This window comes from Anser brachyrhynchus, assembly GCF_964034855.1.
Source record: "Anser brachyrhynchus genome assembly, chromosome: 23".
In the NCBI taxonomy this organism is placed as follows: domain Eukaryota; kingdom Metazoa; phylum Chordata; class Aves; order Anseriformes; family Anatidae; genus Anser; species Anser brachyrhynchus.
Genome location: NC_137716.1, coordinates 4,031,132 through 4,049,627, shown reverse-complemented (window position 1 = coordinate 4,049,627; position 18,496 = coordinate 4,031,132). Strand labels below are relative to the sequence as shown.

Genomic DNA, 18,496 nt, shown 5'->3' with positions numbered 1-18,496 from the left:
AGTCGGAGGTTAGAGGAAGTATTTTCAGCCTTTGGGATTTAGAACATGACTCTTTAGGGTGTAGAAATGTTCTTGTGTTTTGTTGTTGTTTGTTTGTTTGTTTGTTTTTGTTGTTGTTTATATATATTTTGAATTCAAACTTGTCAATGCATTGTGCATTTTTGTTTTAAGCATAAACAATCACTTGCTCTGATACTTTGATATTTGATTTCTGCTCTTTACCATCTGCCAAACTTTCATACTTGAATCACCCCATTACAAATTGCTCCTGAAGAGAACAAAGAGAGAGTGACAGCACAAAATGATATGGGGAATGAAGTCAGAAGTGAGATCCTCGAAGTGAAGCAAGACTCCCAGAAAACCATTTATTACAGACCGTGTTACTTACTTAATTTGTCTGCATCTTAGATAAAAGTCTTATTGAATTGGAATATCCTAGTGTTGTAAGAATGAGAAAGCTGTGCAGATTAACAAAGACAGTTTTTGGCCAGTCTTATTTTTTTTGGTTGAAACCAAGCATTGGCTGGGTTAGTTCTGGTTTAGTTAGTATTGCTTTAAGCTAAACTGCAAGAAAGTGGAGGTGAAGGCTGCCTACCTCAAGGGTTTGCTTTCATTTAATAATTTGCTTATGGTCATAGCTTTAATTCAGCTCTAACTTCATTTTGGTTGTACTTCAGTCTAGTTTATATTTGATGGAATTTTTGTATATGGAGTTGATGTCTGTGCCATGCTTCTGGAATGTGGGAAAATCAAAGCTGTTATTGTGTCAAATCTTTTAGACTGTCAGTACGCAGCTTCGCTTACAGTTAGGGTTATATGCCAGGAAAAAATTGATTCCTTTTGGACTGGAAAGTTGGTCTGTATGTGTAACAGTATTGTATTTTTTCCTATAGCAGAAAGATTTGCAGCACAGACCTTCTGGATCTCCACAAAGTTCGTCCCAGTGCATTTCCCCAGGTTTGTACTAAAGAATGATTTCTGTGCTCAAGGCTTATCTGTTCAATTGTATTTTTTTTCTTTAATATGTTTTAAAGGCTATACACAGGGTGTTATTGAAGTATAGAAAAGGTCTCTTTTAATAAGATGGCTTCATTTTTTTTCTATTGGGAATGGCTTAGAGGCTCCTAGCAATCTCCTGTGTGTTTTTATCTTTTTATCTTTTTATTTTTCTTTATACCTTCTTGCTGTGTAACCTCAAAATATCATGGTGAAAAGGGATCAATAAGCTAGTTTCTCATTGATTGTCTATTCTCTGGCCTCTGAAAGGACTAGAACTGTGAACTTTGTTTTACATCAGATTTTCATAATTGTCTATTTAAAACTTGCCTGCAGCTAGTGGTTGCTAGAAATCTCTAAGACAAGCTAGCGCTAATGGTCTGAACATAAATCTTTGTTAAAACGAAGTGGGAAAAGGGATCTGGGAGCAAAGAGAAGAAAAGAGCAGCTCTGTTGCAGCATAGGCTTTGAAATAGCTTTTTGCTACTGGAAAAGACCATCGCAGTTACAGTTGTAAGATTTTAAATGGCATTTTAATTGGTAGATGTTTCGAGGCCTGCCTAGCAGAATAGGCTTCTTGGGCTCTGAGGTGACTGACTGTAACTAGAGCAGAATTATTTTCTGCCTTGCAGTCAGTCAGTCTGGTTGCTTTGATGGCTATAAGAAACACATTTGAGGTGAATATCTGAATACTACTCTGACTTTTGCATGTGTGTTTGCTAGGTCTTGTTTGGCTTGCATTTCAAACTGTACTTCTTTATGAAATAATTCTTAACAGATAGCACAAGGGGAATAATTGCTATAAGAAGATAAGTGGTTGATTGCATGGCCAAGAATGGTTTTGTGCATTAAGGGGAAAGTAGAGAGACTAAAATAGGAAACAATAAAGAATAATGAAAATAGGAAAAGTTGGCCGTAGGGCTTGTCGTTGAAACAGCTCTGTGGTATACAGTCTGGTCTGATGTGGTAGGTTAACAACGATCGATACGGACTCTCAGCAGTGTGCAGACAGTGCTAATTGAACTCAGAAAATGGCTTTTTGTTGGTGCAGGCTCTGCTAGGCAGCCACTACTAATTTTCCGTAGTCAAAAGCAGAAGATGGAAGTTAAAGGAACATCTAATAGCATGGGCTCTGTCTTTACCCACAGTATAACACTGCAGCCTGTAATGCCCAGGAAAGGGAAAAAAAAAAAAAAAGCCAAAGGTAGTGTATCAATATAGAAGAGAGACACATTTTAAGAAAGGTGCAAACTGTGCCCTCCCCCATATTTTGCATCTGGAAATGTTTAGATTTGGCCTGCCATTGGGAAACAAACCTTTTATGTTCTTGGCTGTGCAGCACAGAAAGAGAACTTGATGGCTGATGATTTCAGTGCTTCCACAAATGGAAGTGGGATGGCATTTATTATTAAGCCTTTGTTCAAGAAATCTTCCTTTGCCAATCTTACCAATATCCGCTCAGTCTGCTTTTTTGGGACGATGAACTCGAAGCTCATCACTTGGATGATGGAAGAGGAAATATATCTCTGTTTACCCAATCTGTTACAGACTGAAAATGAGCTGTGTGCGTAGCCAAAAGAATTTGAACTTGAACATTTGTTGGGAGAGGTAGTCCTAGTAGGTACAAGATGCAGTGATAATTGTGTTAAATGATGGTGAAATGTTCTCTGCAGCCATCATACAATTCTCGTCAACTGTTTCAAGGAAGATAAAATGAGAGACAAGTAGATGTAGAGTATGGGATATTAAGAAATTTGGAAAAACCTCTTTTATGAGTAGAAACATGAATAGCTGGATTTAGCTGTGCTTGGTAGAACGAGACAAGTGTGAAGGGAGAGATGAATACTTCTCAGATGGAGGAAGAGAGATGGAGGCACGCTGAGGAGTGCAGACTAAGGAGGAGGAACTTTGGGGGACAAGTAGACACTGGCATTGTCACAAGAAAATTTGTAAATTGGTGGTGGGTGAACCTAGGCTGGGAACTGAAGACACCCTTGAACTGCTACAGCAACATGCTCCTGAAGCAGCCTCCCAGACCAGAAGTGGAAGAGGAGTTTGGTCTGGATATTAAGAGAGAGCCTGCTTGCGATGGCAGAGTCCTGGGTGCAGGGATCCGTGAGATATCTTCCATTCCCATGTCCTTAAAAGCACTTGGAAGAAAAGACACCTGCAGACCTTGTCAGTGATAAGTGTTAAAGATTGCCTGGCTGCTTCTTCATCTTTGACTTTCCTGAAATTCCTTTTTTGAGAGGATATATTTTGTCTGCTGTTCCATATCATTCGTTACAGACATTAGTACTAAATAATTGTATCCATTTTTTATAAGTCTATTACAGGCTTCCATGAATTGTGTAATAGTGATTAAAGTTTTAAATATCTTTCCAGCTCACTGTCCATCTAGATTTAAAAAGCATTAAAGAGCTGCAGTATTAAAATTAAATTTAGCTCTGGTATCTATTACATTCAGTGTGTGTGCATGCAGTTATAAATCACTGTGTAGCAATAAGCATTGCAAAGTACTTGTGGTTTTATGTGATCTCAGATTTTTCTTGTTTGCCATGAAATGTTCTGTGCCCTTATACGGTAGGGTGTGAATAATTGTGTGTAGGTTCTGGTGTTTTACTAAAGGAGAAGATACTTTGCAATTTCCGCACTAAATGGGCACAGTAGGGACCAATTTCCTGCACTTCAGACCTGCTGATTTAGCCAATACAGTAAGTTAAGTGGCAGCTTTACATTTCTAGAAAGATCACAGGTAGTATAAAAACAGTGCATCTCTGGGGCCACTTTACTGTGCCAAGGCTGAGGGCAGCCAGTAGTGAGCATGGGGAATACAAATTCAAAAAGCAGCGGCAAAAGCAATGCGATTCCAGCTCATCCTGAGCTGTCTTTTTGTGGCTCCTTTTCACGAAAATGGAATGAGAATGTCTTTTTGGACAATGAGCTTTTGACATCCAAGATCCTGTCTGTTCTGCGTCCACAGTCAGAGAGAGGTTTGAGAGCAGGCGATCTGCAGTGTACGCCTCATTTTCTGAGTACCAATTCAATTTTTGCCTCTCTAGCCGCTTCCTTGAAGGAGCAGCCCCGAAGTCTTCTCCTGGGACCGGATGGGACCCCAGTACTATCACGGAATCTCGGTATGACTATTACCCAGAGAGGAAATTCTCAGTCTTCATTGAACACTGCTGAAGCTGTTAATAAATTTCGGTAAGTAAACTGCTTCTCTTCTAATTCACTAGCTTCGGCTGCGTCTTTCCCCCTACCCTCCCCATGTGAAAAGAAAACCAATTAAAACTAAAACAAGACTCACATCGGTTATCAATCTTAAGAGAGATTCATTGAGTTTTTAATGCTTAAATTTGTTTTAAATATCCCCTAAACAGCAAACTATTTTTTTTGGTTTAAATTAGCACCTTGTCTTCAGTTCCTCTACACTATGCCACAAAATACCATATAAGATAGGGGATTGCTTGAGTATCCCTGTCTAGAATATCATTTTCATGGTTGTATTTGTCCTCAGACTTGCTGAAGTTCAGGAGTCTTTTCTGAGATCACTGATTCGAGGTTGTGCTGGTTCTGACTAGCATAGGAGGCAGCAGTGTTTTAAGTTGCAGGATACCTTGATTAAAATAAGTTCAAAGCTATCTGCAGGTTTCTGTAGTTGTTTGCTTTTTATGTTCCACAGTTATGCTCCATTCTCAGTGAAAGTACCCTTTTTACTCTGAAGTAGCTAAGGCTTGTCAGCAAGTGATGTGTCTTTTCAAGTGTCATACCAGAAGTTGCAAGCTTGCTCGTGCTGCTCTAATTAAATCTGTAATACTTAAATGATCAAGTTGCTAAATTGATTTGAATGTTTCAAGTGTGAGTTAAAAGGGTAGCTTTCATGTATTTATTTTAACTGTATTGCACTGTAGGAAGGATGCTTGTTAAAGTAGATGGCTTTTATTTATTTAAGTCAAGCAACTTTTAAAAAATTTTGATGTTCTCTTTGGGTCCTTTTGTCTAATCTCTTTGGTCATTTAGACTAATTTCAGGAGACATGGATGAAGGGGATTCAGGATTTATAAAATTTAAGCAGACCTCAGATGATGTTGTCTCACTTGCACCTTCAACAGCAGACTCCATTTTTCTGGAAGGTATGGAAGCTTCTGTGCTTTTCAGGACTTTGTTTCTTACACAGCCTTAAAGTAACATTGAGATGTATTTACTCTTCTTGTTGTTAATGATGGTAACGAGGGATATAGTTTGGACACCAGTTATTAATTATTGAAATTGAATGTGCTTTTGGTCTAGATGCATATTCTATATCCCTCCGAAGTGAAATAGAAACAGATGCTCATGAGTTTGAGGCAGAGTCTTGGAGCGTTGCAGTGGAACAGTCTTATGCAAAGAGACAAAAGAAAGAAGTTATAAAAAGGCAAGATGTCATTTATGGTAAGAACACTATTATTTCTTTAAAACTTTTTAATTTAGGAACCTCACATTGATTATGGTTATATTATTTTCTTGATAGTGATATAATACCTTAGAAGTTTATGGACAGCCCCAGAACAGCTTGCTTCTAGCAAGATCTAGAATAACAAAATAAGGCTGTAAGGAGGCAAGATGTCATGTAGTCCTCAGCGTTGGTCTGCTGTTATATAATCAGCTCTACCTAGACATCAGCTATTTGTTTAGTGTGCTATTAAAAATATTTGAAATATGAAGATTTCAAAGGTCCTCTCCATAATTTGCTCCAATGTTAAACCTTCTAATGCTAATGGAAGTTATTCCTAATGTCTGATATAAAACAGCCTTTGCTGCAGCTTAGAACTACCACCTCTCGTTTCTTTTGTCTTGTCTGTCACTCTTGATACCAGAAACAGTTTAGTCTCTAATTCTTAGCAGTTAGGAGTAGTGCTGAATTCATCTACTCCAAGTAATAAGTGTAGATTACACTAATTTCACGTTCCATCTAGAACATTGATCTGCATTAAAGCAGAATTTCCCAGGAGTTATTTGTCTTTTGTTATTTTTACTGAAAAGCATATTCAGAAGTACATAAATTCAGAAACTAAAAATATGTATTGTGTGACAGAGTTGGAGGAGGTTTAGGGGATCCTATATGGATCAGTATAGCTGCTCTCTTGGTGCTTTATACTGGTAAGAAGGAAGTAGTAGGCATTTTTTTATCCATTGGGTGTTGTTTATCTAGATGTTGTTACTCTGATAATTTTGTTGGTCACTTGCAGAAGATGGTGACTTTCAGAGCCTGCTCTTTTATATCTCACTGGTCACTGCACACCATATAAATGACCCATAATTTTGTATTTCCCCTTGCCCAGAACTAATGCAGACCGAAATGCACCATGTTAGAACGCTGAAAATAATGCTGAAGGTATACTCCAAAGCCATGAGAGAGGAACTGCAGTTCCCGAATGCAGTCATCAACAAGCTCTTCCCCTGTGTGGATGAGCTGCTGGAGATGCATGCGCAATTCCTGCTCCAATTAAAGGAGCGGCGAAAGGAGTCCTTGGAAGAAGGCAGTGACCGAAATTACATAATCCGGAACATTGGAGACCTCTTGGTAAAACAGGTGCGAATTAAATTCTACCAGCGTTCTTGACCCTTTTAAATTCCTAAAAAGCTAATTATACGATAAAGTTACAGTTGTGTAAATGTTGATAGAAGACTGGGTTTAAGATTATCATCCTAGTATAGTGTGTGAACATGACTCCCAGGAACACACCTGGTCACAAATAATATGAAAAATTCATTAAATGTTCTTTGGGCACACGTGTATGCATGTTATATGCTATATGACGACTGCAAATTTTTTGGTTTTATTTTTCATCTGTTCCAAAAGTACGGTAGTATACTGCTGGTATCCTTCCCAAACACAGCTGTCATGCACTTAGTGCTGAGCTTCTTGGTTCTGAGCAGTGAAAAAATAAAGATCTTTTAAACTGATAACAGCTTCTTCTAATTTTAGCACCCATTCTGGTATGGAGTGGATGCCACAGCTTCTTTTTGTATACTGCGATCTCACCTTTTACAATCCTCAGTCTTTTTAAGTGCAGAGTCCCAGAAATCCTTTTATAAATTCTCATTAAGACACCAGTCAGTTAATATTTGGTTATCTGGGGGTATTCCAAGCTCTCAGATATCACGCTGCATAAATCTCTCATTTATGGTACAGAAGAAATTGATATATTGAAGAAATGTCATCTTAGAAATCAGTTACTGTAAAACCATGTTAAATGTGGGTCTTGACGTGTAAGTACAGTTACTGTTAATGATTTATATATTTAATACTTATATTTCCAATTAGTTTTCAGGTGAAAATGGGGAGAGAATGAAAGAAAAATATGGTGTGTTCTGCTGTGGACACAATGAAGCTGTTAGTCACTATAAAGACCTGCTCCAAAACCATAAGAAGTTCCAAAGCTTAATAAAGGTAAACAACAATCAGAAACCTCCCGTTCTTACTGTGCAAAGTGTACTTGACCTCTTTCAGTTTTATTTTATAATTGAAGATCTCTGTTAATTTTGAATGAGCTGAACGTAAGAGACATTCTCTTGATATTTGATATGCTGTTAGCTTCTTGTATTTTAGATCTTTTGAGCTGTTTGGGAAAACAGCTGCAGTTAACGGGTGTTAAATTTGGGGCAGGCAGGTATTTTTTCTCTTGAGAGCACCTAGAACTGGGCAGTAGAGCATTTGTCCTGTTCATGGCTCTGTCACTGACTGCTCTGCTGTGTGGCTGTCTTTGTAAATTGGCTTGATGATAAATCAAATCAATGATAAATGCTGTTGATAAAATAATATAGAAAAAGTTGGAGCCCTTAGTCTAGTTTTGCCCACTACGTCATCTTTCCAAAACCAGAAGATTGGCTCCAGGGCAGTGTGTTTATCTGCTGTACAGTGTAATGCATAATTAATAGGAAGGGCTGAAGAAGCGCAGCCAAACTGGAAGCCTGTAACCTGAATCTTAGCTGGCATTGCTCAGTCCTTGGTATTCTCGTGTTCCAGTCAGTAGTAAGTGATACTGTGTGAACTTTCCTACGTGGCTCTGTAGTTATAGCTCTTCTGAACTAGGAGTCTTTAAAAGTGAGAACCCTTTACTTTCAAGAAACTAAATAAATAAACAGAGTAAGTTTTAAAATAAATAGCCTCAGCCCATGTAAACAAAGATCTTGGTGCTATATTCTGCTGTCAGGATTGCTTTGTATCTGCAGTCAGACTAACTAGTGGGATTCTGATGCTTTATGATCTTCCCTTTCTAAACAGAAACATGTTTCTGTACATAAACACACTGGTCAACATACAGTAGTAAAATAAACACATTTTATTCATTACAGACATACTTTGGCTGTTAGGTGGCTGGGTCTGGTTTTAAAAATACTGTACTTTTCTACCTAGTTAAGGACTGACCCTATATAGAAAGCAATCAGTTAGCAAATAAGCAGTCAAACAGTTCAGACCTGGAACTTTCTCTGTTTGGCCTCAGATTTAGTTAATAGCAGTTGAAAATTATATCTAAAATATTTTTTTCTAGCGTTAGAATCAACTTTTTGATGTTGTCATGAGTTTTGCATTTGAAATAGCATGCAGATGATTTTGTGATGCTATACCTAATTGCATAAAAGTGTTTTGAAACAGAAAATGGGTGAATGAAGAGGAGAGAGAGTTAGAAGAGCGATATATACGATGGATGTGATGGGTCTGTCTTGTTTTCTAGAAAATCGGCAACAGCTCCATTGTGAGGAGACTTGGTGTTCAAGAGTGTATTCTTCTGGTTACACAGCGCATCACCAAATACCCAGTCCTGGTGGAACGCATTATTCAGAATACAGAAGGTAGTTTCTTTAATCTGTCTTAAAAGCCTGACAGTTGTCGTCACATCCTTTTTCTCCTACGTTTCACGTGTTCTTTCCTCAGGCAAGGAGGACAGGCTGGTACTGCCTTATATTTGCTTTCTCACTTGCTAGTTAGCTGGAGATGCAATTCTATATGCAGATTCAGATCACTCTCGCCTCATCAGCGGGTTGAAAGCAGTGTTCAGTTTCAAGTCTACAACCACAAAGTCATAGTAGTTAAGTTTATCAGTTTCTTAGAGATTTAGAGCTCTAGGAACCCATTTATTTATTTATTTTTAAGCTCAGGCTCTTAGGAAATACTGTCAGATGTTCAGTATGGAATCTTCCTGTTAAAATATGTTTGAATGACTCATATTTGCATTCCAGAGTTGTAAATGGGACTAATTACTATCCTTCTCTCGTAGCTGGAACTAAGGATTATGAAGAGCTGACCCAGGCCCTTAGTTTAATTAAGAACACAATCACTCATGTAGATGCCATGGTAAATGAGTGTGAGAAAGGGCAGCGCCTGAAAGAGATTATGCATAAAATGGAGCAAAAATCATCTGGGAAATGCAAGAATGGGCTTCTCTTCCGGAAGGATGATATGGGACAGAGGCGGCTTCTGCTCGATGGGATGCTGTACTGGAAAGCTGCATCAGGGCGACTCAAAGGTAAAGGACCAGGAAAGGGAAAAGTATAACTAGGAAACGGGATTTTGCTTTGTTCTGTAGCTGTTTCTTACTAATCGATTGAGCATAAAGTACGATGACAATAACCCAGTTGTTTAATAGGATATTGGAGGAAATAGCACTTGTTCTATTCCTGGCTTGTCCAATAAGCATCTCTATAATGGTGCATGATAAGTTCCTTATGCTGTTTGCTTATTATCTGTCTGATCTGCTTTCCAATTCAAGTGGGAGGTCTTTAGGTAGATGATAAAGCCTTGAGTCATACTGACTTAGTCTCCTGTGGAAAGACATTATCTTGTGCGAGCTCTGGTTCACACTTTGAAAAATTATGTTGTGTCAAACCCATGACACCTTTGTTCTTTATAATGTCTGTTTTGCCAGAAAATCAAAACAGCATTCATCAGTGAGTATTTTAACAGCTTCATTGCTCAAATGTTCAAGGAGAAGCTTCAAATGGAACTTACAATGCAGCCAAGAGTAGCTGGTACTATGAACATCTGCAGTTTCAGAAGAATCTGCTGTTGAGGGAAACTTGTTCCATCGTGACTGTTTGAGTGCATGTGTAGGATGCCTGTGTAGTTGTCTTCAAGCTTTAAATTGGCTCTATTTGAATTCTGCTTCTTCTGCACATGTCCATCCTGACTCTGGACAACCCCAGTGGAAAGCAGAAGCCAGCCCAATATTGCAAATGTTGATGTGCTAACGCATGGTACACAGGAAACTTAAGTAATTTTTTTGAGTCTGCACCAGTCTTATTGCTTCAAAATCTTTTTCTTTCTTTCTGTTGTTACTGTAGATATTCTGGCAGTCCTGTTAAATGATGTACTGTTGCTCTTGCAAGAAAAGGACCAAAAATATACATTTGCATCAGTGGTGGGTATTGGTTTCATATTTAATACATTCACTTGGAGTGTTTTTGAAGGTGATAGTAATTGCAGAAGAAATAAAAATAGAAATATTAGGTAGATGTTACAGTAGATTCAGAAGGAAAATGAAGTAATAAACAAGCCAGTTATTATAGAATCACTTTTCCTGAGTAAGTTCTGGTATTTGTGAATCTCTCCTTCTGTCTTTTAGAGCAAAACAGTGTTCCCTTGTCTCCATTTGAGCAAATTTTTTGAAACTGTTCTTGATTTCTGGGATCCAGAAGTTTTTGTTTCACTTTTTTTTTTTTTAAAAGACAAGTGTCAAAAGTGTCATGTGAAGAGGCCATAGTGGTAAAGTTTGGTGTTGCAATGTTATAGCTCATGGTGGCCCTGTATAAGTAAGAAAGCAGAAGGGAGCTAAGAAGCACAGACTCCAAAAAATTGTATAAAGTAGTGCAATACATTTTATATTTTCTTTTACAGGACTCTAAACCACCAGTTATCTCGTTACAAAAACTGATTGTAAGAGAGGTAGCTAATGAGGAAAAGGCAATGTTCTTAATCAGCGCTTCCTTAAAAGGACCAGAAATGTATGAAATTCACACAAGCTCTAAAGAGGAGAGGAATTCCTGGATGGCTCACATCCGCAGAGCTGTAGAAAGGTAAATTATGAGTGAAAGCCAGAGGGCTTGATTTGTTGCTGATCGGCCTTCTCTTCACAGGACTTGTAGGTACAAGTTTATTGTAAAAATGCATTTGACTGTCCATAAACTTTCAATGCAAGACTGAAGCAGGCAGTTTATGAATATTTATTGGGAAGAAGATGCTCATAAAGATGCTGGAAAAATCAGCCGAAGACTTTGTTCTGCTTTTTTTTTTATAAAAAAAAAAAGTTGGTTCACTGATGTCAAATGCAACAAAGCTTTGGATAAGTGAAAAAGATTGACACACAAGATAAACGACATCCTAGGCATAATCTTCAGGTTGAATGCCAAGATGATTTTAAGTCATCTAAGGTGTAAATCAAACATTTGTCTCCCACTTTTTACAGCTGTCCTGATGAAGAAGGAGGAACGTTTAATGAACCCGAATCAGAAAGGAGGGTGGCTGAAGCAAGAGCTGCGAAGTTGAGAGATTTCCAAGGTAATGACTTAGGTATATATTCTACAAGCAGCTTCTCAACATCCCTTGTGACGTAACTGTCTTGTTCTTTTATCACATGATCAAGTTGCTCCTTCAGAAGTCCTTCAAGGTATTGCAAGACTGCATAGAAATAATTAAGTTTAAAAAGTCTAATAAGCCTTGCGTGCTCCATGAGTTTTTCCTCCAGCTGTTAATTATATCTCTGATGCTCTGACTATGAAATGAATGGTAATTTTCCAAACTGAATGTTGTACTCTTGACAGTGATTTAGAAGGTAGAACTGAGTTTGTTTCTTCCTTTAGAGCGTTTGAGCACGAAAGATGACCTGATTATGCAAAGTCTAACTGAGAAGCAACAGATTTATCTAGAAATGTCTGAAATGAATGGGTTTGAAGACAATTCCCAAGGAACCCGATCTAGGCTACTTTTTCGGGGGGATGTCTCAGAAAATCTGCAAGGAGAGTCACTTTTGAAGTCTGCAGTGGTAGAAGGTAAATACAATGTGGGAATGTGTATGTGTTCACTCAGGTGCAGAGGTTGGGATAAGCCCAAGTCTTAAAAATCATCTTGTAATAATTCTGTATAATGCTGTTCAGACTCATAATGCATCTCCAAGAGAGGTAGGGTGCACCTGTGTTTTTACGTAGAGGACCTCCACAGTTTTGATTTTTTACTTATTTAAGATCAACCCATGAAGTTTTCAGATGAGTTTATTCAGATGGGTAATAAGGTGATCTAATAATGTAATAACCCTGAAATGTAATATTGTATCAGGGTTCTAGATTTAAATAGCCTATCTAAAGACAGCATATTTAGAAAGAGAATAAACACAAACCACAATCACTTTTAGTTTGACAAAAAGAAACATTCAAGGCTTGATAATCAGACTTGTGTTCAAGGAGGAGGTCATCTTCATTTATGCAATATGAAGAACCTGTCGTAAACAGCAGGTCGTGAAAGAAAATCCATCTGTACTGTAAGAAGTCTTTCAAACTACCCGATATTTAGTGTACTTGGTGGCTGGAAAAAAAAAAAAATATATATATATATATATATATATATATATATAAATACACATACCCTAATTTGTTAGCACGATGAGTTTGTCTTACTATGTAGACCTGGCTGTTTAAATGATATGTTCTTCTTCTTCCTAGCTGAAAATCTCCAGAACCTTATCTTCACTCACTTAGGAAATGGATACTGTCAGCCTGAAGATAGCTGTGCACCGGGACTCCCCAGGAGAGCAGAGACCTTTGGAGGATATGACAGTACTCCCTCAATTTCAAACAACAGTAAGAAAGAGGGACTGTGGGGGTACTGTGCTATGTTTGTTGATGCACTGTTAAAGTCTAGCATTCATTTAAGCTCCTTAGCTCTTTACTATGCTTCTCTGTACTGACTATGAGATAAGAAAAATGAATTAATTGAGGCTCTGATGTAAGGATATTAAGGGAACTTCACAAGAAGTTCCTGAGAAGAGGATAAGAATAAATTCCTAGCATGCTGTATCAGCATGTTGAATCTTTCGCTTCCAGTACCAACACTAGAGAGCAGAGTAGGGCTCTTGGTGTAACGTTAAAGGTGTTACCTTAACCCACATTTTCTAGTTACCACAATTCCACACAGAATTTTAATTTTGTTGAAAAAATAAGCTTGACATAAAAACCTAGGAAATGTGAGTTCAACTGCTTGCTTTTATTATAGAATGACAAAAATGGAAACAAGTTTTCATATCTTCGCAGCCACTAAAGGCTTGCTGAATCTTTAAACAGTATAAATTATCCTTTTGGCACAGATGCTTTATCAGTTAATTGATGAAATAAGTGGAAATACTAGATGCTGTTTACCTCCCTTCATTTTGCTTCGTGCAAAGTAGAAAGGTCTGTATTTCACTGGTAGTTTATCCCTGGAATCCTTTCTCTTGCCCATGAAAGGCTATATATGCCTGTCTTATTACAGGTGCTCTATACAGTACAGTTTCCATCTCCCACTAATTCTTTCCATGCTTCTGGTGGTGCTGCTTTGAATAAGATTTTTCTACTACTGAGTATTCCATGTTAGGAGTTAGCAATTCTGGTAGCCTCAGACGATTATTTTCATTCTCTATTGTGTTTGTTTCACTTAAAGTATCATAATGTGATTTGAACATAATCTCACTATTTCTTATAACCCGCTCTCCTCAAGTTTTATACCTTTTTGAGCAGTCCTACTCTACCTATTGTCCACTTCCCACTTCTAATGAGCATAGATAAGCAATGTAGTAGCAAACTGGTTCTAACTTCAAAGTCATATGTGTTGTTTTTTTTTTTCATTTGCTCTGTTATGCAGTGGGTTTTCACAAGCTCTGTGCTGGTGAACCACTCACATGCCAGTCTCTCTTCCAGATAATAGTCTTGGGAAGAGCAGTGGTGGTGACCAGAGACAGTGGGACTGGAGAGGCCATGCAGTAAGTTCAGACGTGCATCTCCAGGACCTCCCATTGGATGCAGAAGAAGGATCTCAAACTGTACGTTGGGCTTGTTTATGAAGTAAATGTGTTTCCTCAGGTTCTTCATTACAATAGTGCTGCAGAACAACCCTTGCTAAGCTGAAAGTTGTAATGTCTGGTAGGGCTAGACTGTGAAAGAGTTCTGTCCGTGAAATTACTTGACTCTGCTAAGGAAATTTTGTTGGGGGTGAGTTGATGGATTATAGCTTACTGCTTGAGAGGCATGATAATTCCGTTCTGTATTTGTTCATTTGATGCTGTATCTTTGTTACCTTTAATGACCGTGCATCTCCTTCTGTACTATGATTTAAGTACTTTTGGTATGTGTCCTTCAGTGCATGGGAGCAATCTCTGCTCCAGCTGTAAACAATGTTCCCTGGTGAGGTGAACCCTTCCAGCATGTTCTGGCAGCACTACCAATGTCCAACAAGTATCTCTAGCGCAGATTGTTGTTTTTGTCTTTTTTCAGAGTGATATAACAAGGCTGGATGACAACAGTGGTATTCAGCCCACCATAGAGTCTCAGGTACGTTACTTCTGCTGTTAGGAAATCTAATGGGAAATAGCTATATAATAAATATCATGCAAAATAAACAGACCGGTATTTTTAATGGCTGTGGAACCACAAGCTCATAAACAGCCTGTACCTTATGACTCCAAATGCATTCTGAATGTCCCATTAGAAAACAAGGATGGTTCTGGCTATTTAGACGTGCATTTCAAAGAGCTGGCTAACTACTTCTTTCTGCATCTCTGGAGAGATTGTATGTTGTTAGCTCACCGGCAAAACTTGCCTCTGAATCTCCTGTGAGTGCTGTACCTGTGTAGTGATTCAGTGCTAGAGCATGGGAGGAAGTGGTCATTAAATAGCTCATATAAAGAAAACTCGTGATGAGGATTGCTCCCTGGAATCCCAGAGAGATTTGCTGAGCCCTGACTCAGTTTGCGCGAGGACCAATATACTGAAATTCGTTGTGCTTCTATATTGCTGTATTGGATGTTACCATGTCAGAATACTCTTGTAGTCGTTCTTCCAGTGTGTGTGTTCTTGTACATACTATTGATTCTGTCCATTATTTTAAAAAGAAAAAAGTCTAATGCTGCAATGAAATGGAGCTCTGTTTTGGTGTCTAAATTTTATTATTATTATTTTTTTATCCCATCTGCCTCCCCTTCTCTTCAGCTTGTCCAAAGGATACAAAAACTGCTACAGTTGCTCTTCAATCTTCAGGTAAACCACTACTCTACTCTCCAAGAGGTCTGTTAGGCATTAAATATAATAAAACGTACGCAGTTGTAGAGAAGCTACCTTGAAAATATCCCCTAAAACTAGAGTGAACTGTAGAATTCAAGACCTGAGACTCAGGGAAACAAACACTGTGTATGATATTTTGAAGGAGGTGTTGTATCTGTTGTCTTATGTGATTGAATGCCTTTTCCTCCTTACTTAAGTACAGTTGTTGCTACTTTGAGCTTCTGTTCTCCATGTTTTTCTTTTAAAATTGATGTTAATATACACTTGTCTGCATATATTAGATGTTTTTTACTGTAACCTTGTATTCAGTAATATTTTGAGTGATCTTGTCAGATTCAGAGTAGAAATTCTAGGTGCAAGAAATGTTAATTTTGACAGATGTATTCAAAACTTAATTCCTCAGCCATCTTTAGTATCGTGTCAATAGCGATGGGCTGTACAAGCTATAAAGTTAGGTCTGCTCTTGAAGACAAAGCTGTCAGTCACCTAATCTGATAGGTACTGTTGTCTTTTGCTTAGCTGTATGGGGGTTTATTCGTTTGTTTGTTTTTGTTTTTGAGCCAATGTGCCTCATTTTGGACTTCTTATTTCCATTCTAGGCAGTGATATCTCAGCAGGACAGCTACATTGAGATGCAACGAGCCACCATGATAGACCGGGAGAAGCAATACCGGCTGCAGTCTACGCGCGGCAACCTGCTGCTAGAGCAGGAGAAACAGCGTAACTTTGAAAAACAGAGAGAAGAACTGATGAATGTACAGAAACTTCAGAACCAGCTGAAACTGGAGCAGCAACGCTGGGAACGGGAAAGGAGTCAGCAGCAGAGGGAACTAGAAATCGCAGAAGTCCGGCTGCAGAAGCGCGAAGAGGAAGCTCGGCAGCTGAAAGACAAGTTGATTCAGGATAGAGAAGAACTCGAGAGGCAGCGAGAGGCCTATCAGCATGACCTAGAGAGGCTGCGGGAAGCTCAGAGAGCAGTAGAGAAGGAGAAGGAGCGCCTAGATCAGCTAAGGAAGCTGAAAAAGCAGAACACAGTGTCAGGCACGTTCTCCCCCGAAATGGGACAGGTAAGGAGTTTTTCTTGGAGTTCTGTTTATTGCTTGCTTCTGAAAGAAGGTTGCCCTTCGTGCAGCACTAACCCGTGTTTGTTTTTTACTGAGCTACTTGTGCCACTATCTGAAGTAGCTGGAGCTGGCTACTGTCAGAGAGATCAGGGCTTGCAAGTCCTTCAGTGTCTGTGAAATTCTACCCAGACATTTGCTAATGGGAGCATTTAAAAAGAGACAGACAGACAGAGAGAATAAGTTATTTCTGAATGTGGCTGACTGCTGATTTTTGAAATACAGGAACTGCCCGATTGCAGGCAGGTGATTGCAGAAGGTGCACTACGTTGACAGCGTTCTATACAGTTGATTTTAAAGACATCTTCTATGTTTCAAAATGTGAATTTTGGGGTCCAATTAAATTGGCTTGTTTATTACTGTCTGAAAGTATGGCTTTCTATCCATTCTATCATTACCTAATGCAGTTTGCTGGCTGCTGCAGGGGAAGTTAACGCCATCCCAGCCAGACCCAGTACACACCGTTGTGTTCCTTTGTTAGGTGTGATATTAAGCAATTGAATTGCTGAGGATCTTTTTCTCTTCCATTTGCCGGCATGCTTTGAGCTTGGTCTAGCCTGTTGCATTTCTCACAAGGAAAGTGCTTTGTGTCTGCAGGGTTGAGGGTGGTCTCTCCTTATTGTGTCTGAGATAATGAAAGTACCTGTTTGACTTAGAACGCCTTTTTCCTCATGTAGAACCAGATGCAAAGCCACTCCATTAGCTTCAATGGAGAAGGGGTAGAACCATCTCTGCCAGTCTTGAAAAGCTCTGCGAGAGTGAGCATCTCCGGAATAGATTACTTGGAACGGCCAGAGCTGGTTCGTAGGGACAGTACCACCCTGGAGAATCGTCCAGTTCTTGCACTGAAGAACGAAGTGCCAATCCACCTCCTGAGTGCAACTAATCAGATACAGAAACCAGCTGCAGTTCAGCAGCAGATCCCTACTAAGCTTGCCGCTTTTACAAAAGGAAGCAAAGAGAAAGGTGGGAAGAGCAAAGCATCTCACAGGACAGACAGTTCGGGTAAGTGTATTTAAATGGATTTCTAACCTCTGCCAGCATCACAAGGAGACAGAACGCTGTAGTTTAAAACTCTGACTACCCATGTGGAACCCAGAAATTAATGTGCTACAAATTGTGGGCTCTTGAAGTCCTTAAGTTAGGAGCTCAATGTGCATGTACTGTTAAATTGGAAATTTAGCCCAGATAGATAATGTTGGAAATGGAGTGCTGTAAGCCAATAGGACAGAATTATGGTGAGCACTTGTAAACCTGGATATAAAATCTTGCCTAATTGTAGTGGTAAAGGGAAATAGCAAATGTTTTGCTTGTTCTGCGTGAATGAAATGTTTTGAGGCTGTCTTAACCTCTTCTCACTATGTTCAGAGCTGTAATAACACTAAATGTGGTGCCTTTCTTAGCACCAGTCAGTCATTAAATACAGTTTTCCAGGCCAGATCTGAGATGCTGTATGTGTTGTGGAGTTGAAAGGGGCTAATTTTGTCAGAAATAGAAGCAAGTAAAAATACAGTTACCTTGTCATGGTGTAATTTCTGCTGCTAACTACTAGGTACTAAAGTAGTGATCTTTGCCAATGACAGACACAATAAAAACCACTTTTTCTTTACCACTAAAAATAGCTTTTCTGCCAGCCTGAGAAAAGGGCCTATAATTTAAAGTTACAAAATTATCTCCTTAGCTTTATATAGGATTCTGAGCTGACAAGCCTGCACGTCACTTGGGCCTACACTACTCCAGCAGACTCAGGGCCAAACCTGCCCAGGGAGTGGGGTTGTCTTCTGCGTGTTGCAAAAAAGTCTGTCTCTGCACCTGAAGTTTAATAGAATTACAAACTTATGTTTTTGCATATAAATGAAGCCTAATACCCCCTTCGTCTGAATACCAAGTACTGGTAAATGGGCAAATAGAGCTCTAATACTGCAACTCTGCAGCTTTATTTTTAATAGCTGTTACATAATGATCCCTGCAGTGGAAATGTACTTAATGGTGTTTTTCCAAAATTTATATGAAAGGCCTAAAACGCAAATATATTGGTCTCTGTTCTCTCATGAGCATTAGTGGGATGCATGCTTTTTATGCCCATATGTAGA

General features: G+C 38.8%; 1 protein-coding gene across 1 annotated transcript in view; it reads left to right on the top strand.

The window, feature by feature from the left end:
- Nucleotides 1-18,496, top strand: part of ARHGEF18 (Rho/Rac guanine nucleotide exchange factor 18) — a 45,416-nt gene that overhangs the window by 21,760 nt on the left and 5,160 nt on the right. Inside the window, exons 11-28 of the mRNA XM_080566100.1 lie at nt 894-957; nt 4,059-4,203; nt 5,020-5,132; nt 5,290-5,430; nt 6,321-6,571; nt 7,307-7,432; nt 8,718-8,835; nt 9,261-9,509; nt 10,324-10,400; nt 10,877-11,055; nt 11,445-11,536; nt 11,839-12,027; nt 12,694-12,831; nt 13,924-14,045; nt 14,497-14,553; nt 15,211-15,258; nt 15,882-16,349; nt 17,081-17,408. Coding sequence (XP_080422226.1) covers nt 894-957; nt 4,059-4,203; nt 5,020-5,132; nt 5,290-5,430; nt 6,321-6,571; nt 7,307-7,432; nt 8,718-8,835; nt 9,261-9,509; nt 10,324-10,400; nt 10,877-11,055; nt 11,445-11,536; nt 11,839-12,027; nt 12,694-12,831; nt 13,924-14,045; nt 14,497-14,553; nt 15,211-15,258; nt 15,882-16,349; nt 17,081-17,408 — 2,905 coding nt within the window. The remainder of the gene's footprint in view (nt 1-893; nt 958-4,058; nt 4,204-5,019; nt 5,133-5,289; nt 5,431-6,320; nt 6,572-7,306; nt 7,433-8,717; nt 8,836-9,260; nt 9,510-10,323; nt 10,401-10,876; nt 11,056-11,444; nt 11,537-11,838; nt 12,028-12,693; nt 12,832-13,923; nt 14,046-14,496; nt 14,554-15,210; nt 15,259-15,881; nt 16,350-17,080; nt 17,409-18,496) is intronic.